Source organism: Brachyhypopomus gauderio, chromosome 8 (assembly GCF_052324685.1).
Source record: "Brachyhypopomus gauderio isolate BG-103 chromosome 8, BGAUD_0.2, whole genome shotgun sequence".
Classification (NCBI taxonomy): Eukaryota; Metazoa; Chordata; class Actinopteri; order Gymnotiformes; family Hypopomidae; genus Brachyhypopomus; species Brachyhypopomus gauderio.
Window position 1 is genome coordinate 9142552 of NC_135218.1, and position 26087 is coordinate 9168638.

Sequence of the window (26087 nt, forward strand, 5' to 3'; positions counted from 1 at the left end):
CTCGAGTGCCGCGGGAAGGGAAACGCACGTGGCCGCTGTGGTGGCACCACACTGAATTACTCGTCCAGAGGTTTGGTGAGTGGTGGAGGCACAAAACAAATCTCAGGAAAACATGGATGTAGGCTTGTGCAGGAGAGCAGAGCAGCTCCAGGGACTGAATTTTCTCTCTACACAAAATGATGTGCAATGACAGTGCCAGTAACTAGCCAAAAAGTTATAAAAAATCTCCGAAATGTTACAAAACGTCTCCGAAATGTTACAAAAAGTCTCTGAAATGTTACAAAATGTCTCTAGTACTATTGAGCTTCACTGTATGAGGCTTGACACGTATGCTTGAAACCATACATATGTGGTTTATGATCCTCGATATTTGCATCTCTGAGCGTGTCTTTGGCAGAACCAAAGACAATTTTTTTATCTCTTATTCTAATTATTGAAAAAGTAATTCCAAATGACCACAAGCAGTGCCTTAAGTAGTTGCAGATCACAAGGAGCTAAAAGGCTTTCTCGCACACAGTTAGCTTTAACCAGCAGAGAAATATGTTTGTTACATGTTTATGTTATAACTTATAATGCTGAACCTCCATGTCTTACTGTGATTAAACTCCAGCAACAAAGGACAATTGACTATGCAGTAAAATGTTATCAACGAGGGGTGGGGAGGATGCAGACACCAAGGTGGTAGTTTCAACACGAAACGTTTATTGTGAACTGCGCATAGGTGCTTAGGGAAGAATGAGTAGAGGGACAGGGACAAGGGTTGAACAACGATGAGTGACAATCACATCGACACACATTAAGTGCTCTAACATAAACGAGGAAGTGCAACAGATAATGCTAACGAGACGAGGCGCAGTTACAACGATTGAGCACACCCAGACATCGAACCACACCCAAAAACACACACACACACGGACTCAGACAGCCCCGAGGACAGACTCAGGAGTGGACCATGGCACACAGAAGTTAAACCCTTCAAATCATTAAATTAGATGATGAAGTTAAACCCTTCGTCATCTAACAAATACATTTGAGCTTTATTTTTATAATGTGACAAGGCAAGACATTTTGCTATTAAAAGCCATGTTGTAAAGTTTGCATTAGAATATTGTTTTTTATATATATATTTAAGCACTTGATGTTACTGCAGATGCAATGTCAGTGCATCACACGCTTTTTGACAATCACAAATGCATGAGGCGCTGCATTCAAGAAGATAGGATCTGTCCTTTGAATGGGTTTATAGACTTAGAACAGCTGTGAAGTATAAACGAATATAGATAAATGTTGCATTTGCATATGCTATTTGATCCCATTTTAGATAAACCACATCCATTATGTGCTACCACACTGATAATATTCATGCGCTAAAAAGATGTTGATTTCCTTGATGAAGGCTTTTCCCTCAATCCCTTTGGCCACATACTGCATTCAGTATCATACCCTTGTACCCCATAACCTCCTGCAAGAGGGTCATTGTTGGTAACACTGGGCCTCAGTACCTGACTGCAGCTTACTGTCAACCATCACCAGTAATTGTTGCTGTCAATAGTCGAACTCAAGGGATCTCAGCATGAGCCACAAGGGGACCACACTGCCTGTGTCTCTGGTTTTTGTAGCATGCTGGTCCTTTACTGACTTTCAAGTGTTATAGTGTTGAATGAAGTTCAGGTGCATAAGAACTTCAGACAGAATTCAGAGGTTGGTGGTGTGCTGGCTGGTGATTTCTTCCATTTCATGTTGAGTTGAGGTGTTGAAATATGAACTCATACAATAATAATGACATAAGCAACAGCTGAATGGATGCGAATAAAGACTCAGCTATGAAGAACATACAGCGATGTAGGGCTGGTCCTCTCGCTAATGTCATGGCATTTCTTTGTTTCTTTTATGTCATGGCATTTTAATGCTAAGACTTTCTCATGGGGTTATATATGTGCAATACACCAGGCATCAGTTTACACCATTCATTTATAACATATTACACTTTAAGGATTTTGGTATTTAACTATCAGTAAAAAGTGAATCAGAAATTGTAATTAATGGCTTTATTTGCAGCAAAGGAACAACTTACGGAGCGACGTACCTGCTCATCTGTCCTAATCTTTTTGCATTCTATTATTAAACTCTTAGTACTTGCCTGACAGTTAATTTAGGATTTAAGTGGAGATCAGGAAGACCTCCTAAGGTCTAGCCAACAGGTAGACCTCCAAAAATCTATCCATGAATTCCCCATTTGCAGAAACATGATTAGTGGTGAAACAGACAAATCAGGATAGATTGTAGAGGGAAAGTGAGATGGCTCCCTGAGCTAATCACCATAATTAAGCAGGTGGTTTTTTCCCTTGCCAATATCTCACCCACAGTCGCCATCGAGAGGTCTATGCCACAGAGGCTACTTTGAATAATTAATGCTCCTCACGAGCATCTATAATTGAGGACTTCTCCATTAAACCTCTGAAGAAGCAACAAGGGAGGTGTCACTGTAGCATTCTTTCAGAGTTTATCATGGTCATCACATAAGTGGTAGTGGTCTCTTATTATTTCACAAGCTTATGCAGATGGAGCTCCCTTTTTTTCTAACTAGGTTAAATATTACCTTGTCCACAATTACGCATCAGGCTCAGAAAATTACAAAATGACATTCATTGTGTTTTTCTGCATTAGCTGATGGCAATTATGGCAATTCAGTTTTTCTGAGTCAGTATTGTTAACACTTTTAAGGTTTTATTTTTTACAAGAAAAAAAAATAGAAATCAGAGGTAACAAGCAATTGGCACGCACGCACACACACACACAGACACACACACACACACACACACACACACACACACACACACACACACACACACACACACACACACACACACACACACACACACACTTTCTGTGATAGCATATTACAGAATCTGTTGATCTTCCAGGCCTTCCTTCAATATTCCAGTGGGATCCCATTAATGCAATATCCAAAACCAAGATTGCAGCCTCAGCTTTCTCACCCAGCTCTGGGTTCTGTATTCATACATGATGAAATAGTTCCTTCTGAGAGTGTTTATTAGCATATAAAACTTATTTTAATTAAGGGTCTTCAGAAAAAAGTGCAATCGATGCCACTTTAACATAAGACTACCCGTATTAAGGTTTATGAGTAGTTTAAAATGAGTTAATTAGTGATTGTAATAACCATGTTAAGAATCATTAATAGACATTGACAACATTTATGCAAATGGAATTAATAATATTTTGCTTGCTAAGTAGTAAGGCACATTCATATAATATTAACTAATATTATTGTTAATCAAATTCTTCTGATTGTTAAGCTTACTTTATACATGCTAGTCAGTTCATTGATTACGTTACGCGTTATAAATAAAATCTGAACTAAAACAATATTTATTACATTGCTAATTGCACATTCTACAGGTCAGTAGGTTTATGTTGCCCTTTTTTTGCCCAATTGTGTTTAATTTTCTTATTCATTATTTTTAAAGTGTTTATGAAATTACTTTAAAGCTTGTCGCTCGTCTTTGTTCAAGCCCTGTCCCTATAGTGTCCCAGTCCTTATAGTGTGCTCGTGTCTTTGTTCAAAACCAGTCCCTATAGTGTCCCAGTCCTTATAGTGTGCTCGTGTCTTTGTTCAAGACCTGTCCCTGTAGCGTGTTTGTGTCTTTGTTCAAGACCCGTCCCTGTGGCGTGTTTGTGTCCTTGTTCAAGACCCGTCCCTGTAGCGTGTTTGTGTCCTTGTTCTAGACCCGTCCCTGTGTTCAAGACCCGTCCCTGTAGCGTGTTTGTGTCCTTGTTCAAGACCCGTCCCTGTAGCGTGTTTGTGTCTTTGTTCAAGACCCGTCCCTGTAGCGTGTTTGTGTCCTTGTTCAAGACCCGTCCCTGTAGCGTGTTTGTGTCCTTGTTCAAGCAGAGTGCCTATAGTGTGTTTGTGTCATATATGGTAATAAAATCTGTGTAGAGTGAACTATGCTTTTGGCTCACCATCCTCCTACCGTCCTGCTACCTACTTCAAATTCAACTTAAAGAACACACCAGGTGTGCACAGCTAATTTCATGATAAAAAAAAAAATTGACATAAAATGAGAATCAAGTAAGTATATTTAGTGAATGAATTAAAGTAAGATGTTAAACTGTTTTCGATGTTAAAAATAATGTCAGCACAGACCAATCAAAAGATCAAGGGTAATCTCTGCCAAGTAATGATTGCTAGCTGTCTAACGCAGGATTGCAACAAACAAATCGATGACTGGAGCCAAATATGTCGAGGGTGCTTGCTTTTCAGGTGCCTCTCCTCCCCACAACACTCCCCATGGCGATTATATCCGAACCCCTCTTTGACCCTGACGCAGGATAAGCTCCTCTCGGGCTGCCAGCCCCCAACAAGAACTACGCTTCTCGGAGGAGATAATGACCTGACAAAGACTTCCCTTCCTTTCCTGCCCTGGGTAACCCCTACATATTACCTCTGATCACCAGTACCACCTTAGAGATTTCACATTCATCACTCTCCCCACTGAATGAACTCCTGGTCTTCAGCTGTTGGGAACCAGTAAGACTCAACATTTTAGTAAGCTGCTGAGACAGTAGCGCGGAGCCTTGAGACAGAGTGAGATATTAATTCAATTCAGCAGCCCTGGATCTTTAGTCTCTGTAATGCGGGAGAGATGGTAATGACTCCTGCTTCATGACCGTTTCCCCTGGACACCAAAGATACTGAAGCAGATAAGCATGACTAGATGCCATTTCCAAGGTGCAATGCTCTGCTAAATCTTCAAAGGTCAAGTTTGAATGATGAGAATATTATAAGGGTATCTAATGCACACTGAGAAACCTTACTCTTTGTGAACCAGTGCTTTATAAAACAGAGTTATACAATGCATCAAATATATCTTCATTTTGTTTCCTTTCAGGTATGGTTTTTTTTTTCAGATGTTGGTGGGTGCTTTGGCAATACAATCAAAATAGTGATACAACCACACAAAAAAAGCAAAAAATAAATAAGCAGACCCACCTTTTTAAGAATTATCATAATACCTTCTGACAGTTCCTTTTTTAATTAAATTTTGTAACTTTTTGGCCATTACCTGTAGGCCTATAGGGCGATTAAGCTTCAAATCAGAAAGGGACCACCTGCATGCACACTCAAGTTACTTAAGTTGTAGCACCTAAACATGCGATCTCTCCTTCCGCTTCAACATAAACGGCAGACTCCAGAGATATGTCTTTGGATGGCACAGAGAAACGTCTGCCACTCACAGACAGTAGCTCAGTGCAGCTTCACCATTAAATTGACAGATCTATTTCATTGCTTCGCAGCTTGAAGTCAGCCTCCCGCTGCCTCCGTGGACGCCCGAGCAGATCGCCTGGGCAGGAGCAGACTTTTTTTGGCTGTGCAGTGCGGTTCTTTAACCAACTTTGGCCTGAAGCTCGCTGGATGATTCTCAGCAATGGTTTAAAGTTAGCAGACGAGATCTAATGACATCACAATGTGACTTTCCCTTCTCTGTCCTGGTTGTGCCCCTAGTTGTGCGAAGCTGTGAATGTGCATTGAATTAATTTGTGGAGCTAAATATAGAAACTTGCCTGTGCTCTTCAGTAATCCATTTTTTGCCAATATTTTCTTAATATGAAATGAGAATTGGCCCATGCTTATGGAATTGTATATGAATGGTTCTCTGCAACACCACGTGTCGGGGTAATGCCTGTTCCCAGCACAGGACCAATCTGTTTGCCTCAATAATTGCACAACGTTTTTGTCATTCTATTCTTGCAGCTCAGCCATTTGCTGCTCCACTTAGCTTGACAGTAACAGATGTGAAAATTGCATCTCCTATCAGAGTAAACAACAACTGATAACAGCCGAGAAGCACTGTTAGATATGGAAGAGGGATATTTGTTTCAAATTAGTTTATCCACAAGCCTCTCCGTGGCTTCCAGCAGCTGTGAACAGTGAGCAGAACAGAAGTGCTTGCAAGGACTTTGATTTGCATCTTACACTTCAGTGTATTTTCAGTGTATTTAGGAGGGGTGGAGACTGCATATGCATAACCATCGTCATACTTTATGATAAGCATCAATATTACGACTTCAAAATACCAATAATAATCCAACTGAAAGTAGCATAACAGTGAACTGTATAAATTCCCAAGCCATTCACTAATCATATGTATTTATGCAAACATATGCATAGTGAAAGCTCTTGCATATGGACAGGAACATTTATTTTAAACTCAGATGCTGGTATTATTAGCTGCCCTTCAGGTGATCAAAAAACCTTAACATAATGCATTTGCCAGGTGAGCCAGCAATAACTATAAGCGTCTGCACTTTGAACGTTACGTCTTCCCCAACCAGTGCACAAAATGGAAAGATGCCAAGTAATTTTTTGCTGTATCTTTTACTGCACATGGAAATATATAATAAAACCCAACAACTGAAACTATAGGCCATTTGAGCACTTATAGATCTAAGTGAATAACATTATTGGTTCAGATCTATCCATGGAACTGGAAGAGATCTGCCTTGATATTAAAGTAATGTGGATATTGACTAAATATACATATGTATCACAGTAAAATGTGACTTTACTGTATTTGTTTATTTTGTTTGTTTGTTTTCATTCATTTAAAGCATAATTGCAATTTAGTAGGAAAAAAAAAATCTCTGCAAATAATTTCATGGAAATGACCGTAAAGATACTTTGACCATGTCTCCATTATTCTTGGAGCCACATATCCATCCCTAGTTGTCACATTCAATGTCCTTAGAGTTGGTTTTCTATTTGGTGAGTAATGCAAGAAGCTATTGGCCCTGACAGAATCTGCAACCACACATTGAAGCAGATCCTTTATCAGTAGCTGTGGAGACATCTGTTTTGCACTGCATCCTTTCACACATTATGGTGAGAATGGCTACGTCACAGCAGTGTGAAAAAATGCTGCCATTTTAGAACTGTTGCCTAATCGCTGGTGTGATAGGCAGGTGTAACCTTTTTTGCAGACTTGTTGTAAGGGCAGGAGTCGATAAAAATGCCAGCCTCCTCCCTCTGTGACAAACAAAAAAACCTTGGTGAGCTTCTACAAGTTTCACAACGCTTTATAAGTTGGATTTTTCAAGACATTCTGCTGGTGAGATTGACGAACTGAGGAAAAATATAAAATGCTGCAACAAAATGATCCTTTTGGAAGGAGCTTCCTGCAATAGTGCGATAGCTAATGTTGACCTGGGTGGTGGCAACTTGATGCACATGCATTATCTCTGAATGGACTGCCATACCCTCTGCAGTCTTTGGGAGACCACATACAGATCAGTAAGAGTGAGCTCTGTGGGAAGCGTAGTCTCTGTCATCATGAGGCGTGTTGTAATCTCTCTGAGGCAGGCTGGGACTCAGCAGGGTTTGTGGGAATTGTGTTCTTAAGACTTCAAGTGAGGTTGTGCATCTCTTCCCCCTCCACACGCACACCCCAGATCCCCCAGGTGAGCTATGCTTCCACCGCCCCGGAGCTGAGTGACAACACGCGCTACGACTTCTTCTCACGGGTGGTTCCTCCAGACACCTACCAGGCCCAGGCCATGGTGGACATAGTGCGATACATGGGCTGGAACTACGTCTCCACTGTTGCCTCAGAGGGAAACTACGGAGAGAGCGGCGTGGACGCCTTCATCCAGAAGTCCCGTGAGGACGGTAAGGCTGAACTAATTAACTTATTCGGTCCATCTTAAATGCTCATATGTTCTCTGATAAGCCCTCCTGTCTCATAATTACTCGCTAGCTAAATATTGCATTGATGAAGCAAATGCTTGATTGAAAGAATCTGTTTCAAATAGGCTAGTGTGCAGCTGTTTTTGGAGACACGTTGCGAAGGTTGCACTGCGTACATCTGAAACTCTTCTCGAGAGGTTGTTTCTCAGAGGAGAGGTGTTTCTGAAAGGCCGTGAATGTGTGACAAATTCTGAGTTCAGTGATTGATTTGCTGCCGCGTGGTACCCTTGCAAGTCTCCAAGGCCATATGTCTCTCTTAGCAAAGCTTCAAATTGAGTTTGACTGACAAGCTGGAAGACATTTGTTGCCATTGGTCAAAGGAAATATAGGCTTGACTCTATCTCTTGTCGCAGACCTATGTGCCGCTTGCTAAGTAGACTATAGACGTTTTCTTCCAGGTGTAGTGGGTGTAGTTCACGGTCTGTGGCAGTGGATGAGTCGCTGGCAGAGATAAGAGCAAAACTACAGTCTGGCCTAAAGGCGAGTCACGTGCTTCATGTAAGTCTGGTTCTGAAACTCTAAAGTAGCAGGGCATGTTATTTCATGCGTTTACAGGATTACGTAAACCATTAGAACAAATTTAAATTCACCTCAAGAAATGAAATACAGTGGAGAGATACCGGTGAAATGCATAATGTGTTGAGCTAGACTTCGGTAAACAGCTCGAGTTCAAATCGGTGAATATTTACTTAGGGAGAAAGGCGTGTGGCGGTTGGTAATAGAAACCCTCTCCTCTTTCAGGAACCCAGTATGGGTGAACAGGTGTGACCCGGTCCCTGTACCCTCCACAGGGTGGTGTCTAATGGGACGAGAGACCTGCGAGAGAACCTCTGCTTTCCAGCCTTCCATTTACAATCCTTCCATGAACAGAACAACTGGTTGCGACATGCTGGCTAAAGTGCCTTTATCAGTAATAAGATGGGCAGTAAGAGATCCAGGCCATGAGGGCTTCTCTGTGCTTGCTGTGCCCTTGGATAAAATCATTGTTGCCTTAAGGTTACTGTAATAGATAGGAGCTTTAAATTACAATGATTTGTTGCTTTGGATAAAAGCATCTACTCAGTGACATAAATGGAAGCACAAGGAGGTGGTGTTGTACAGTGTCTCAAAGGAGCGTTCCATTCATCCCCCTGTGATATGTGATTCATAAAGGCATCCCAAGCCACTAAATCGGATTACAGTGAATTCATTCCAGCTATGGAGTGCATTGAGAGTGTTAGACAACTCTTACAAATTCTAATGACAAAGAATCAGATGACATGTAATGGTTTTGAGGTGAAATTCTTCCTAAAGTCTCTTAAAGATGTTAGAAAGCCAACTAGCCATATTGCTGTAAATAATAAGAGCTGTAAATGTGTTAGTAAAAATAGTTTTACTAACTTGTCACATCATTGTGCTGTGCTATGGAATCGTTGATTGTGGGGAGCAATTTTGATATAAATTTATCAAATTACTTTTGAAGTCACAAAATATTTTGGAAGTCACAAAATATTTAAAAGCCATGAGACGAAACTACAACTTATAGAGAGCTGAAATAATTAGCACCAATAATTTGCACCAACCTATGTGCCACTCAAATGCAGAAGACCTGAATGTGCAAAGACAAACAGAGAAGCTCATATCCTAGAGGCCATATTTACCTTCTTTACACCAGTACATAATTCAAATAAAATTCACGTTATGGTTTCCACAGAGTGAAGACTGTTCAAGGATATTTCACTGCGTGTTGGAGGAGAACACCCCATATAACTCTTCAGGGTGCTGAAAAATAGCTCTATCATCTGGTGTTATATTACACTGGAGTTTTATATCACTTCTTTTCCATAGCAGATTAAAAAAAAGCATTTTAATGCCTGGGATATACCTGTGTGTTTGTTGAGGTGGCAAAACAGCTATGTCCAGTTGTGATTATCGTCCGAGACACCTGATTCTGATTTCGTCGGTAGGCCAAGCAACGGCATCTGATGCATCTCCATTCTGTAGCTGTGGTCATGCCCAGACTGGACCTCAGATGACATGTAATCTGTGCTGTCAGGATGAACGCTGGACAGTGTGAGGCTACAGGGTGTGGGCTGGTCATGAATAACCATGAGTTCCACTGCACGACTCTGCTTTCTCCTAGGAGTCACACACACATTTGCACACATCTGTCCTGAAAGGCAAAAGAGATGGGCAATAAAGAGGGGGAGAACACCTGCGAGAGAGAGAGAGAGAGAGAGAGAGAGAGAGCTAACAGCTTTAGCACTGGGAGGATTTGAATCTGCTGGTTCATGAAGACAGTCTGTCACAGCTCTGTTGACATGGATTTTAACATGGTCAGCAGTGCTCAGAGATGGATGCGCAATATGATGCCTGAGTTTAATATTCGATGACATCCTTGTTATATTTTTTTTCCACCGGCCAGGACTTTAACATCATGTCAGTATGATGCCTGCCAGCTTATTTTCATTCCACTCTGCCCACAGAGCCCTTAATATGATCAATAACATCACATAAAATTCACTGAATCAAAGTGTGCCATTATAGGAGCTGGAGATTGGTTAAAGATGGAGTCATTTGCCAATAATGAAATGAAACATCAAATGAATAATGGCGAAAAGGCTGCGAAACAAAAGGGCACGTTTAAGATGTGCATTTTTGAAGGAAGTGTGTCAGTATATGTCTGTGACAGGGGACAGAACTGTGACAGATCCGCCAGAGGTTGATCTACTAAATATTGCATGGCTAAAGTAACACAAGAAATACAACATGTTCTCTCTTCAGTAACTTGATACTGAGGAAATTGCTGAAATCCTTGTTTGCTGGAATGGATCAGGCAGCCCGAGAGTAAGAGAGCTGTCTGATTGTAGCTGTCACATTTTTTTATATGTATTTCTCTCTCTCATGTATTTCTCTCTCTCTTTTTAAATATATACATATTCATATACACACATATGTAATCTTACACCACCACAGCTGCTGGCTCCCAATCCCCTTAATTACAGTGTGATATATTGAGAAATGACGTGCCGATTGCTTTGCTACCCTGTACTTAATCTCTGTACATGCTGATGCTTCAAGTATTTCATTACTTAAATATATAATTTTTTACTAATTTCCACTCATGTTACACAGTACATTACACTGTTATTCCTATCACACTGTAACACTGATGATGTAATGTGACATGTTTCCATTTAAGGATTGTATTTCCCATTATTATAATAGAACATTCCTTACAGTAAACAGCAAGTTATACAGCATATGTAAAATATGTAAAAAGCAGTAAGCAAAACTTTACAGTCCAATATAACGGTGATGTGGAGTTAATGTTACTAATGTACTTTGCAATCACTCATAGAGCATATGGAGAAATGTCAAATCACATAAGAAATTATGGATTTGGGGATGAATGCTCCTTTAACAGATGGCTGTATAATATCTATGAACTGTGTCAGCATCTGTTATTTGCATTGTAATATGTAATATGAAATCTAAAGACTGTTAACCCCATATGGTATGAATGTGGTGATCGAAGTGCCCATTTTAAAGCTCTTGTGAAGATAATGTCTCAATAGATTTTGCTTTGAGTTACTGGTGTCACCTTATGCTGGACTGCATAAATATGGACATGATGCTCTGGCAAGTGAAATGTCATGGTGATTTGTTTACACTAAAGCGTTTTTTTTTTCTGTACTCCAATTTATTCCCAAAAGTTTGCTGATATGTAAAGTTTCACCTTGATAAAATCCTACCTCGTCATTAAAATGTAGACATGGTTAATGGTTTCCCAGGCATCATGGCTCCCAAAATACTCTCCTCTCCTTTACCCTGTTCACTCTCCTTGAATCTCAACCATATTCAATAAGTTCAGTTTCCTCAGGCCTGCTCTAATGGGCAGAATGCATGATGTAACTGCTGCTGAGGGACCTTGTGGAGTTTTGAAGGAGTGGAATAGACCGGGTGACTTTTGAGGGCTGACTGCCACGCGTGTGAATCACAGAGGGAGAGCTCTTGGCCATCAGCACCACACAGCGCTCCCGGACCCAACACTGGCTTATGAGCAGATACAGAGGGCAGCATGCCACAATGGCACACTGGACAGCCCTCACCACACTCAGCTCATATAAATCTGAAATTTCAGATAAACAAGGCTTGCCTGCCATAATTGATTCTGCACAGAGATCCTAATCAATGTCTCGGAGGCCTTGTTCTATCTAATCGGGTCTGAGGATATCATCTGTAGGCAGTGAGGGGTGGGAATCATAATTTGCTCTCTCCGCGCAAAAGCCTCTTATTTAGATTTGAGTAATTTCAGGGCTGTGTTTCTACACTCAATGATGAGCATTTGAAAAACAGGCCAAATTAAATATTGTAGGCATCGTTTGCTGATAGCAACTCCAACAGTTCTAATTAAACCGTTGTTTTTTTTTTTTTTGCTGGATCTTTATGGTATTTGACACAAGTTTACTTTTGCAATAAGCTTTATATTCTTTACATCATATGGCTGGAGTTCTTGGAAATGTCAGTGTTTGACTTTCTTTTAGCCTTTCATAGACTTTGTATTTAGACGTTCTCTCTCTAGTAACCCAGTACTGAGCCACAAAAAGTCCAACACAGCACATCACAGCCTCTGCTTCAGTAAAGACAAAAAAAAACAAGTGTTTTACTGCGCCGGAAATGGCTGTTATAGTACTTCTGTTTCCCCATTTAAGTAAAAGTCACTCTTTAAGTGCCGTGCCAAAGCTCTCACATCGACATTCATCTGAAAGCATGGCCTCTTTGTGTTAGTGAAGATGTTGCACTGAACCCTTTGAAGTCATGGGTGGATGCTTTGTGTGTTTTTTCCCTCTGACTTTTCGCACAGTTTGCCTGGCACGGATTACTAACTCTGGCACAAATCTGAGGATAAGGTTCTGACACTGTGTCACGTTGACTCATGGATGCTATTTTGACTGCTAGTAAAGAGTCTTCAACAAAGGCAATAGCAGACATGAGGTCATGGGAAATTTGAAATACCTTACACTACATAATATGCTGTTTTTCCTTTTCCTTTTCTTTATGGGTCTTCCTGGTAATAATTTAAAAGAAGATTTATTGGTTGACTTGTTTCTTTGGCTACAAAGTAGTTTTAAATATATAAATGACAGTCATGATACTTTGAAACTTGGCACATTTCTGTCTGTTACAATTCAGACTGAAAATAAGTGGTTTTACATTGGTATAATTACTGTAATTTCAATATAACAATGCATGCTGCAATCCTGAACAATTCAGTTTATGTTTATGTAAGATGCAGAGACAAGCAGACACTCCAACTGGCCACTACATCTCTCATCATCTAAGAGAGAGAGAGAGAGATAAGAGAGAGATAAAGAAAGAGAGGGACTCTCATCCTGACATCAGTGGGAACACAGCCAGAGGGATTCTCCTACTCCCATAAAAAGACCAGCTAGTGGATGTTAATTTTCTGAACTCTGAAAGTATCACAGTTTTTTTTAGCAATATCAACTATGCAGGTTGACCCATTTCATTGCAAGTTCACATTTTGAGAGACTGGAGCTACAGAGCTGGTGTCAGAGCTAGTGTGCAGCCCATGTTTGGAGGGGTCCCAGGATCTCCGCTGAACTGAACACAAGGTCCAAAGATGCTGCTTTACTGAATTTACATTTAACTTATCATATATCTCAAAGGTCTAACATACACAAATACTCGTTCTCATTGTATGTAAATATTTAGCTTACTACATTTTTTATTCATATCTCCGTTGGATAGTTTGGGTCTACTGAATGCAGCTGCCTGTGTGGCTCATAACCTTATTAATGTGATGGACTTTGTGCAAAAGGCCACGGTGAAGCAAGCCCGTCTCTTGCTTTATCACCACTGGTGGGAGGACTGAAGGGTAGATTTATTGATCAATCAATAAGTAAATAATTGCATCGATTGATACAATTCAATCAATATGACTACCGTTATATGTGTAGTGTGCTGCTATTCAGATTTAAAGAGTTATTTAGAAATAAATAAATAAATGAAGTGGAAAAAGTGACAAAAAAAGAAGTCCATAGCTTGGGTTATGACCTTCGACCCAGAGGTGACGCAGTTATTGCGTTGCGGTTGTCTTCCAGGTCACGTTGACTTGTGTAACTTGCACACTGCAGCACGGAAATAAAAATCTGAAGCGATACCGACGCTCATAGTGTTGATGCAATTTCGCACACTTTACAGAAACTGTGCTGACACCTCATATTTAGCAACACATGTATTAGATGGCAGAAGTTTCCAACTGAAATAGACCGAGGGCAGGATGAGTCACTTTCACCCATAGTTTGCTGCCACCCCAGTAAATGTTCCCTTCACTGATTGACCTGTGGAGACAAGGTCTCATAACTGGAGTTCATCCATTATCCTAAATGTCCTCTGCTGTGTGGGAGTCACAGAGAGGTGTGCAGATGTGTGCAAGAATCCTGCTGCTTGCGCGTCCCATATGGTGCCATGAAGGGTTTTCTCCTCTAATTAACACTTCAGACACAGTGCAGCGGTCTCCGTTCGACAAGGACAGGTCAAACCCTTTGAAAAATGCTCTCTCTTTAGGAGGGGAACAAATGCAGTGTCTGAAGGAGACGGGATGGAGCCCGAGTCTTGTGGTGACTTGCGAACATGGATGTTTTTTCCATTTCGATACGAAGCATGTTGGTACATGCCCTGTCCTTCATTCAACCTCTGTGTCATTATCACCAAAGAAGGTGTGCTTGTGGCAAACAAGCGGAAGATAATTTAAGGGCTTCATCTAAATGTGAACGTAAGTGTGGATATAATACCGATAGGTTGCTTAGTGAAGAACCAGTCTGGAGCTCATCTTTTAAATCTTGAGCTACAGTGCAGGATGAACACACACTGTGGCACACCTGATGACAACACATACAAGGCCTTACAATTAAGGAGCCCAGTGGAGCAACACATTAGTAAATTGAGGTTTCTGGGCAAAGCAATTAAGTTTCCGATAGAGCGTGAGATCTCTGGAGGGACCGTATTCTTCCTCCAGGCCTTTAACTCGACAGCCTCGTATACAACACTGGCTCCGTCTCTAATACCTTTATGCTAGGCAATTTTCTAGGTTACTGTGTAAAGTCAACTAAAAGCATCAAATGGATACACTGTGGAGAATAATGAAAAAATCCAAGAAAGACCCAAGAGGGCAAAGCAGGCCTAAAACATCTTTTCATCTTTCTTTGTTCTCGTATGTGGTTGCGTTTATGGCATAAATACACTGCTGAATTGTTTTTGAATTTCTTGTTATGTGTTTGTGTAGAGGAATAACTCAAAATAAGAGTTGTAAGAATGAATTAGAAGTACAAATGCCAGTACAAAGAAGTGGATATTAAACATTATTCGTTCCACTAATTTGTTACAGAAACCAGTAATGTTTCCTCTTATCTTTTGACAGGGAGTGTGTGTATCTCCCAGTCAGTAAAAATTCCTCGTGAGCCCAGGCCAGGAGAGTTTGACAAGATCATTTTCCGCCTGGGAGAAAACCCAAACGCTAGAGTGGTCATTATTTTTGCTAATGAGGACGATATAAGGTGGGTCTTAATGACACTGTCTTTTCCTCTTATGTTCTGTGCCCATTTCATTTTGAAGGAATTTAATCACTCCTTAACAATTAAACGCACTCTACATATCACTGTTTTTCCTTTCTTCTTTTTGTTGTAAAATTGATGCTAGCTATTGTTTGTTTAATTGTTGAATCATTCACCTAGAAGTAAAACCCCTAAGATTTGAGTGCTGCACTTTGAAGTCCAAATCAGACCCATTACAACCCAGCTGTTGTCACAAAATGCAGCTAAAGGTCTTGTCTTAAAACGCATTATAATGCCCGCTCTGCCATTAAGATCCAATCGTTTGCTTTATTTGAAAGGCGCTTAAGTTCCAACTTTGACAGCTGATTGCAGTTTGTTGTATGAAATCTGATGGATGTGATACTACACAGGCTTTACAACTGATCATTGACCTCATTAGCTCAGTGAGATTTTTTTAGCATTCAAACAGGCTTAAGTAAGTCTGGAATAGGCAGCCCTTTGCCTAACCAAGCATGGGCATATGGCTCATTGTTGAACCTAGGCCAATACAGAGCAGTCAATAACACTTTGATTTCCAATTATTCCACATATTCTCAGGAAACCGCAGACAGTATTTTGATAAAGAATATAAATTCTAGTTGATCTAACCCTTTCCTAGGGAACTGGTAAACCAAAGCTTATTGTATCTTGTCTTTTCTGCTCCCTTTGAAGGAGGCTACTGCAAGCAGCAAAGAATGCCAATCTGACCAGTCACTTCTTATGGGTAGGGTCAGACAGCTGGGGCTCTAAGATATCTCCCGTGCTCCATCAAGAGGAGATGGCAGAGGGAGCAGTCACCATCCTACCGAAACGGCAGTCCATTAAAGGTAAGGGAAAAGTTAGCCTTCGAATTTCTGTTTTCAACCAAGATGTCCAATGATGATGAAACCAAATGCCATTCAAAACACAAGATATTTATCATACTATACTGATCATGCATTTGGAAAATGTTGTTTATGAATGGAACAGTACTCGCATGTCCTTTTTATGTTTTAGAACGCCTTAGTCAAGCATGTCGCTTGAGCAAACATTCAGTCATGTCGTGTTGGCCTGTGGCATCTAAAGCCCAGTGCTTGTGCCACTTAATTCTGATGGAGTACATTCAATTGACATTTACCTCATCAATCTGCTCTCAGGGTTTGATCGTTACTTCACCAGCCGAACGCTGGAGAACAACAGGAGAAACATCTGGTTTGCAGAGTTCTGGGAGAACAATTTCAACTGCAAGCTCAACCGCCATGCCTTGAAGAAAGGATCTGGCATAAAGAAATGCACAAGTAAGAAATCCCTGCTATTTGCTCACTGGCTAATGCCCATATCCAAAGCTTTGAAAAAGCTGTAGGCATGGGAGGAAGGGAGAGAGGGAAGAAAGAGAGAGAGAGAAAGTGAGAGAGAATGAGAAACAGAGAGAGAAAGGGAAGGGGGCTGAGAGGAAAACAGAATGAGAATACACACACGTTGGTGCCAAATCCATTCAGAAAGACTTGGCTTACTCTGCTGATTTGCCTTTGTTTATAGCACAGTATGGTAAGTTATAAAAGCTGTTTCATGTCTGAACTCCTGGGTTGAGCATCATCTTCACTCTCTGCGCTGGCTGCAAAAAAAAAAAACAAAAAAACAACGACCAAATCCACCGTAGAGAAGAGAGGCGACAGGCTTCAATTGATTCAGCTTGTCTCTGGGCAGTATGGTTCTAGTGGCTGTGCAACCCCTCCAGCTGAGTTCATCCCTGCTTAGCAACCCCTGGCTGTCCAGCACAGCTGTCATAAGGCGACACACCTCGGCGTGCTCTGTGATCTGATGAGAGGGAGGTGGGGCTTCCCAGAGACGGACAGGTCGGATGACGGCGTCCAGACAGAACTCGCCTTTACTGCACTGCAGCAGCCTACAGAGCAGAGAGGCTATCAACTCCTGGCATTGCAATCATGCAGAGATACTGCAGGTGATTCTCGGGAGCCGATTTTATACCTGACCGCTTCCACGAACGCACGTTTGACCGCAGCCTCACAGTTCATTCGCTGTTTTTGTAGCAATTTAACATTTTGCACATATTCATGAGTGCGCGTTTTTGCGAGGTGGCTTTTTAGCGTCAGGCCATGGGGATTCTGGCATGGAAAAGATTCATCATGCTACCATGATCGAATAATTCACTTAATTTTATACGGCAAGTGTTGGGCTCACTAGGAAGTCATTATTGTTGCCTCGCTGGAGATTCTTGAATAACTAACATTGATTAAATGCAGTGTCTCTGTAGCTCCTTTAATTAAAGCCAATACAATAGTGTGCTGTGTATAAAGAGAAAATGCAATCTGCACTTTAGAGCCATGCAGGGAATTTAATTTATTTATTATACCCTATATATGTTTTACAGTGCCTAGGGTGATACAGGAGATAAACAGTTCCAAACAGAAATGGACCAAAATACATTTAAATTCACACAAAGACCATATGTTACTTATTCACTTCTTTCCCAGCATTAACACGTAAAGTGTTAGTGTGAGAACTTCATCATATGCATGTCCTAAATGAGCAAGCTGACCATGAGAAAAGAAAGACCGAAGTTTAGATGCAAATAAAAATGAAAATGATGTCTGTTCCTTCAGCGAAGACCATTAGTGTCGAACATTACTGTGGATTCCCTATTGTACAAGGGAAATACAAAGTATAAGCGGTGGGAAGTGTTCGGTATTTTGTGGATAACATCTGTAAGCAAGCACAATGCGACGCTCACTCACATTGGCATGAAACGCGAGTACAACTAGGTAACATCCAGCAGCATTGTCTCTTAGGGGAGATGTAATATTTATCACCGAGTACTGATGCAGAACAGAGTCCACTGCCTGCTGCTTGGTAAACCCTTTTTTCTCACTATAGAGTGTGAAGCTAGTGCAAAGATTCCCCTCCTTATCATTCTGTTTACAGCACTGTAAAGAATGCAGACTGACATTATAGCAAACAAAAGCATTCCCATATTTTCCATTAACGTCCAGCTGGCTCAGGCTGGGTTGTGCTGTCGATAGGAGGCCAGGTTCAGGGATTTAAGAGCAAATGTGGTGTGTTTACTCATTGTTACAAGCAGGGCTGGATAGCGTTCTAAAAGCGAAGAACAAGAATGCTCTGATCTCTGGCAAATCCTCTTTTTTTTTTATTGTGCCATCGCAAAGGTGCGCGCTAATTTGGAAACACAACAGTGTGTGCGTCTTCAAAGCCGGAATAATGAGCAGCGTGCTACGCGGCTTCCATAGCTGAGACAGAAAACAGCCCGGAGAAAGCCCGCGAGGCAGCGTGCTCCCACTGACAAACCCACCCATGTGTGAGTCAACATGCTCCCACAGATCTGTCCAAATTCCCACCGACATCGCTGATGATGACTAATGTGATGTAAGATCTTCAAAAATGCTTCCATGAATGGCTGAATCAAAGCACAAGCCGTGACATCTGTGTGGAGACTCTTTTGGAGAACAATGTCAGTTTTAAACACAAGAAGCAAAATCTCCATCCTCACCACCATAGTTTGAGATTACCAACAGAAAATCAACAGTTCCAGCACGAGAAAACTGCTCACCTGAAACTACAGCCCCCCCTCCAGATTCAAGATGTGTTTATTTTTGCTGGTCTAAACGTTAAAGCAGCAGCTGTCTGAAGCCCAAGATGAAGGGACCAGTAATTGTGCATATTTTGTCTATGCGTCTGTAGAGTGTCAGGGAGGCTGTAGTGGTCCTGTGTTATTCCACGCTTCCTTCACAGACAGTGGTGTTAGATAACAGAGAGCAACATCAATGCTACAATTTTTCAGCCCTCACAAAGCCCTGTGGTTGCTGGCGGATTAAAGGGCTGGATATCTCCGCTTTCAGCTCCGTCTCGGTCTCTCTCATTCCCCTTTCTTTCTCTCTCTGCCTCTGCTTCTCTCTCTCCATCTCTCTCACGTTCACTCTTCTCCTTCTTCCTCAGTTCACACCTTGCATATTACGTCTACGTGCATTACCACTCTGAGATCGGCCTGCATGTTTTTAGTGGATGTACTGATGAAATGTTGTTCACTTCTACAGTGAATCTAATTTAAAGCCATGGTTTGCCCAAATCATCAGATGGGCAAAATCATGAATCACAGCAGGGCCAGTGCAGATTGCTTTTTGGTGAGCAATATGTTTCTTTTTTACTTTTTTCCCCCTCAAGCAGACAGTTCACATGGGATTTAGATTTCCTGCAGTCAGTTATATTAAAGTGATATTTTATTAAAATCAAAAATCAGTGATTCAGTAATAGCAGTTTGGTTGTATGAACTCCTTCACTATCATGCGTATAGAAAAAAAAAGAAATCTGCAGTTTGAAACACAAATCTGGAGTACAGAATCAAAAGGGCGTGTAGGTGAAGGCGGAGATGAATGGCCCACTCTGGATTGTACTTTTACACAACAAATCATGCCAAGTTGTTTACAGGTACTCAAGCATTTGTCATATTCCAACTGATTCCACTGCAGTGGCTGTCACTGGTGATAACTGCTGGCATCCGCACTGCCACGTCCAAAGTCTTCTGTGATAATTGAACAACTTAAGACACTTACAGAAGTCTAAAGTCTCCACTGCAGACGTGCACATTTCTGAGGGGAGTGGAGAGACAGGACGGTTGATGTCCTAAGGATTTGGCAAGAGCACGTTGATCAAAGGCCATCACCCATCTTTTATCTATGAGAGCTGTGCGGTGGTTGGAGTACTGATTGTAATGTGAAAGAACGGGTGGAGTGAGGCTGTACCCTTGTGTCTGGAGTACCGTAGCCAGAGTATCTGAGTAGGCTGCATGAAGGACCAGCCTCAGAAGCATCACTCCACCTGACTAATGTGAAATATTCTCACTGACTTAGATGAAGCAGCTGGTGTTCTTGTTATATAGCTTTTGTTATATAAGCAATGTCCTTCCCCAGGATTTCATTGTAATGGTTCACTATGGATCGTTCAGAGTAATACTGAGGTCTTCAGGTCTCATCTAAAGGTATTTCTGTTTAGATCTCAGACAAAAGCCTCTGAATTATCATCCCTGAATCACTTCCAAAAGAACAAATACGCACGATAGCTGAAAAGATTTTGTGACTTTGTGCTCAAAATTGAAGAACACGCTCTTCAATGTAATTCTTATTGATCATGTCAGCTTTGGCTTTCATTCTGTACCCAAACCTTAATGGAGTCCTACTGTTGTTCCATAAACGGGACCCGTATACCACAACCCTTCCAAACATGCTTAACGAAACCACGCAAAGACACTGCAGTATGATAAACTCCTTTTTGAGCTTTTCTCAAGACACGGAGCGGGTCAGAACCATTGCTCACTGAGGAAGCTGTTCCTTCAGAGGATGGCAGCTTAGGTTTTTGCAATCTGTGCTTGGCTGCAGGGTGTGTGTTGGTGTGTGTGTGTGGGGGGGGGGGTCAGTGGCATGATGATCTGACACTGCTTTCCACCCCACGACTTCTCCAAGGCCTGGAAAACCCCTCCGTAATGCCTCTCTTAATCCAAGTGGGTTTCTTTAAAGGCGGCACCAGCCCGGTGAGTGTGCGTGGGTATGCTCTGACTCGAGGATAAGGGGCCCGTGTGTGCGTGGAGAAAAAAAGAGCGAGAGAATGAGGATGTGTGCGGATGTGACAAAGCTGGGTACACAGTGATGTGAAATATTCTTGTGTGTGTGTGTGTGTTCAGGAAAGCCAGCAGAGGATGAAGAGAAGGAGGTGTGTGTGTAGAGTGTGTAGAATGGGAGTGTGTATGCCAGTTCTTCTCCCTCTGCAAGATCGATATCATGTCGACTCTTTTGTTTGTTGCAGGCTGTCCCTCAGCCGGTGTAACGCGGTGAAATGGTGGCACTTTTGTCTCCGATAGTAGTGCTGATGGCAAACAATTACACAGGCATCTGCAGCGCCTTTAATTCTGCTGTTTAAAGATGCGCGGGTTTGTCCTTGGTTTTCTGTCTCAAGCTGAGCTGGAGTGCTGTTGATTACAGGCCCTGAAGTAAAAAGACACATTTTCTAACAGCTGTACTAGCATTTCAGGCACTCTCAGCTCCACGGTTTAGATAAGCAACAACCCTTTGAAATTCCCAGCTTAATGTTTTAAGAGAATCTACTCAGCTTTCTGTAGCGAGCAGAACTATAGGACTGAGGAATACCAAATTCACAGTGAGCTAAGTGTTGGTAATGCCACCAGGCAGCATCGTCACGCCTAGACCCTAGCTTGATGCTGAAGTCTGCAACTGAGACCTGCCACCCTGACATCTGACATCCCATCTCTCCGTTTAATTCAGCAGGGTCATAATTGAAACTGCTCCTTCACAATTAAGATCTTATTAAAAAAAAACACGCTTAGCAACTCCAGCTCTAATGAATATACAGCTGTCTGGCATGATTATATGAGCACGGAAAGATAATTAATCTTGCTTGCTCTCTTACTGTCTATTATTCAACCCTCGTGCATTACCAGACCCCTTCCATTTATCAGGCTATGCTAGAAGAACACGATACAGGCCAAGATAAGGTGGATGAAGGCACATTAAGTCATTCCATCAATGGCTATAAACAGCTGCCTAGTCTTTATGCTAAATTAAGGTGTATTTAAATTGCTCTGTGTGTGCTTTAAATGAAAGGTGACAATTATAAGCCTTTGGTGTTATCCAAACATAACACTGGTTGTACATTGCAGCCTGCTGTGAATATGACTGCACTTAGCCGTGTTTGGATGGCTTTTCCTATTATTGAGACAGCAACATGTCTTGTGTTTACACAAGAATATAGTTTGTGTAAATAACTGGTGTATTTATGTACTATTTTTTTAAAATAAATGGTTGTCACCACCAAAAAAAGAGAAGCAATTAACGTGCAGAGAATTCTCTTAAGGTCGTTATTTTAATTACTCCACCTCTTTGACCATGTCTTTTTCTAGGATTATGAGGTATTTGAAAAGCACAAAGTAGAAAATGGCTGGCCTAGAGTTTGTTTTTTTGTTTGTTTTTGTGTGTTTTTTTTAACAGACACAATATTTCAGGCCTGGTCTTTGTCTTTCAGACCAAGAGAGGATCGGTAAGGACTCGGCGTATGAGCAGGAGGGTAAAGTGATGTTTGTGATCGATGCCGTCTATGCCATGGCCCACGCTCTCCACAGCATGCACAGGGACCTGTGCCCGGGCAAGGTGGGCCTGTGCACCCGGATGGAGCCCATTGACGGAGCTCTCCTCCTCAAGTACATCCGCGATGTCAAGATAACAGGTGCAGTACAAATTACACCGCATTACACATCCCCCTTGCTCCTTTTGCTAAATATAAATGCACAAATAAATAAATAAACCCTTCACAAATATACACTGCAGGAATTTTGTCAAGGTGTGCCTAAAATCCTTGGTTTTTATATTCCCTGCCTGACTGTAAATTGTCAACAGTTGGCTGAGGGAATAAATAAAGGGTATTATGAAGATTAGCTGCAACAGTGGATTCGAATGGTGTGAAGCTACAAAATCCCTACAGAACAACAAACTGCTTCTCCAGAAAATGTTGGATATATGCATAGCAAACCAAAATTGTTACTAGGCTGCTGGAAAGACATTTTCATTCTACCTAAGGCAATTACAACACATCTTATCAATAGCAGTTTAAAGAAATAGCCTTTAAACAGTATTGGCTTAAAAAATAAAAGGTGTGACCTATCAAACAGGAAGTGTTACGGGGATGGTGAACCACCCATACTTTATTTAGGTAACACCAATGCACTCTCTCGGTGACAGGGATATATGACTGCCCATTTTTGCTGAATAGTCATATATTGTCCAACACCACTGTGCTTTTCATGAATAACTGTGACAATACTCCATCTTCCATATCAGATGACCTCAGGTTACTTGTAATCTCTTAGTCTTGCATCAGCAGACATCAACATTGTGAACCACCATCAATAGTCTGAGTGCTCTGCAGACGCCCCCTGGTGTTGCTGGGGGAAACTAAAGCGGATTTAGAACGGTCCAATTTGCAGCAGAATATTTGTCCTTATTTATCAAAATGAAAAAAAAAACAGACCACTGGACAGTTAATTGAGATGTAATCTACACTTCCTTTAACACATTCCAATTATTTTCACACCTATGTTGGTGTTAATTGTTTTAGTAATAACACTACTCAGAATGTAAGCAGGCTGCATCTCTTTGGTCTGAGTACTCGGTTTGAATACTTGGTCTGAGTACTCGGTTTGAGTACTTGGTCTGAATACTCGGTTTGACATACGTCTCTAGTCACTCTGCCGCCGCTTTAGCAAGAACGAGCAGTACCAGCACGAGCAGAACCAGCACGTTCATTCATTTATTGCTACACATCAGCTCGGCAACATGATCACATGCTGTGATGAACTCGTGTACTCATCAGACGCACGGAATGCTCTGAAATTTCACATCTTCCCACTGTTCAGTAGTATCGGATTGTTGCTTTTTCTCTGTGCTACACCCTCCCAACATGCACACACAGACACACAGACAGGCTCATTCTCCTTTGGCTTGTCTTTGAGTGATGGTAGAGACTTCAGTGGACTAAGACAGAATGAAGCGGCTCATCAGTTTTCTATCCATGCACCCATCACTCCGGGCGAAGTGCACTCTTCTTTAATGCATAATGAACTGCTACAGTACTCCCCCCGGCTGCCCAGCACACCACACACACAACCAAAAGCACAATCTGGGTTTTTATTTTTACTGTACATATCTAAGTGCTGTGATGAGGACAAAGAAAGCATTTTCGGTGATAAATATTGTAGGGATGGATCAGATGCTTTAAAACAAGATAATATACAGAGTGTAGCAACCATTCAAACATTTATGATTTTATCCTCAGCATGTCTGGATAACACCCCCCCCCCACACGCACACACACCACACATTACCACTGAGACTCAAAAATTAAATGATACTAATTTTTAAAAATCGCAGACTGTTTTCAAATTTAGCAAACAACTGCTATTTCATGTTTTTCTAACCAACCCTTTTCCTCAATTCCCTTGACAAGAAGTCACACTTCCCAAATAAACAGAGCCAGGACACAGTGCAGTTTGCCAGTACATGTAAAGGTTTATGAACCTTTGGATATTTAATTTTTTTTTTTTACTTGGATGAATACTTGCATGAAGAGCTCCAAAAATGTGGTCTGATCTTCTCCTACGTCAAAAACATTTATATGCAAGATGGTGTAATGAGACTCAACTAAAAGAGATTTTAGTGGACCTTAGAAGAAAAGTTTGTTACAGCTAATAAGACTAGAATGACTTGAGTCTCCATCTGTCCACAGTTAGGTGGATAGTTTACAAATGGAATGAATTCAGCACTGCTGCTAGTCTGCCCAGGAGTAGGTGTCTTGCCAAGATGAGAGCGTATGAAAGCCAAGGAAACTCAAACGAGTGAGGAAGATCCCTTGAGTGACAGCTCATTATATGCTGTCTTCCAACGCACTTATGCTTTTTGTTTGTGAGGCTACCGTAAGAAGGAACCCTGAATAAACGTGCTTGGTTGAAGTTATTGCCAATAAAGAATCACCAGTTACATATTACACATTATAAGGTTGCATATTACAATCAAGTGACCTTGATTGTTTGATAAACGGCACTGTTAAATGTCATGTGTGCTGTTTGTTATATAAGACTTTATCACACTGTCTTAAATGATGATATGATCAGTTTAAATGTCATTCAAGCAGAAATCCTTGTAATTCCCAAGGGTTTACAGACCTTTCCTCACAACTATAATTTAAGAGATTAGAAATGCATTATATGAAAAGGAAAAAAAAACATGACCTTGTATGCTACGTGAATATTATGCATTTTGAAAAGTCTTGTGCCTGGTTAGGGAGCCTGCAATATTAACGAGGACGTTTACCTTGAGCTACATTGTTCTGACCTTCAAGCAGTGTCTTATCAAGTAAATCTCTCAATCTTGCAATGCTATGAAAGGTTTCTCTTTATAGTTGTTGTTTATAGTTGCTATTTGGTGGGCTGTAGACTTTACACACGTGCACATGGACATTCATGTGCTCTCATTCTCTCCGTATTTCTTTAGTTCCAGATACCTTGGATGTTATACCTGGAAAATATTTACATTGGAATTTTAGTGGCATTTGGCTGGTTGCCATAGCAACAATTGATCATCCTTTCTAGGTACCTCCTATTGTAATATACTTACCAGTCTGGAAAAATGTAAGTCTCAGAAACACATGAAGGCAGCAGACAGTGTTTGTAAGCTGTTGCCAATGAAGCTTCATTGGATTGCCAAACATCCTTAGAGGAAGCTTCCAACTGTTTTATATATGTGACTTAACTGATGCTCACAATTGCTTAATGTCCTAGTGATTATAAGGGGAAATAGGAACTAGGCAAACCTTCCCAGCAGGAGACCAGGTCTGTTTTCCCCTCTCCTACTCCTTACCACAGTTGGATGTGCTAACATCAAAAAACCCAATTCTGGGTCTTAAATACAAACCCAATTCTGTATTAGTTTTTGTAATTATAGAACAATTAACTCAACTAACTGGCCACAATGTCATTACATTGAAATGTAGATAAAAGCACAATGGAAAATCAGCAGGAACCGTCCCTTTAAGAGCGGAGGAGTAAGTATGTGTGCCTTCAGCAGCTGTGATACCTTTACCCTCGTACCTCCCATTCAGGAGCCAACAGCATAGCATCGAATGGTACTGGATGAATCTGATGCTGTCTT

The 26087-nt window shown here is 41.2% G+C and overlaps 1 protein-coding gene across 5 annotated transcripts in view; it reads left to right on the plus strand.

Annotated features, from left to right (window-relative positions):
• Window positions 1–26087, plus strand: part of grm4 (glutamate receptor, metabotropic 4) — a 132640-nt gene that overhangs the window by 95099 nt on the left and 11454 nt on the right. For all 5 annotated transcript variants that reach the window (XM_077014246.1, XM_077014245.1, XM_077014244.1 and 2 more), the window contains 5 exons: window positions 7474–7690; window positions 15195–15330; window positions 16039–16193; window positions 16503–16643; window positions 22411–22611. In XM_077014246.1, coding sequence (XP_076870361.1) covers window positions 7474–7690; window positions 15195–15330; window positions 16039–16193; window positions 16503–16643; window positions 22411–22611 — 850 coding nt within the window. The remainder of the gene's footprint in view (window positions 1–7473; window positions 7691–15194; window positions 15331–16038; window positions 16194–16502; window positions 16644–22410; window positions 22612–26087) is intronic.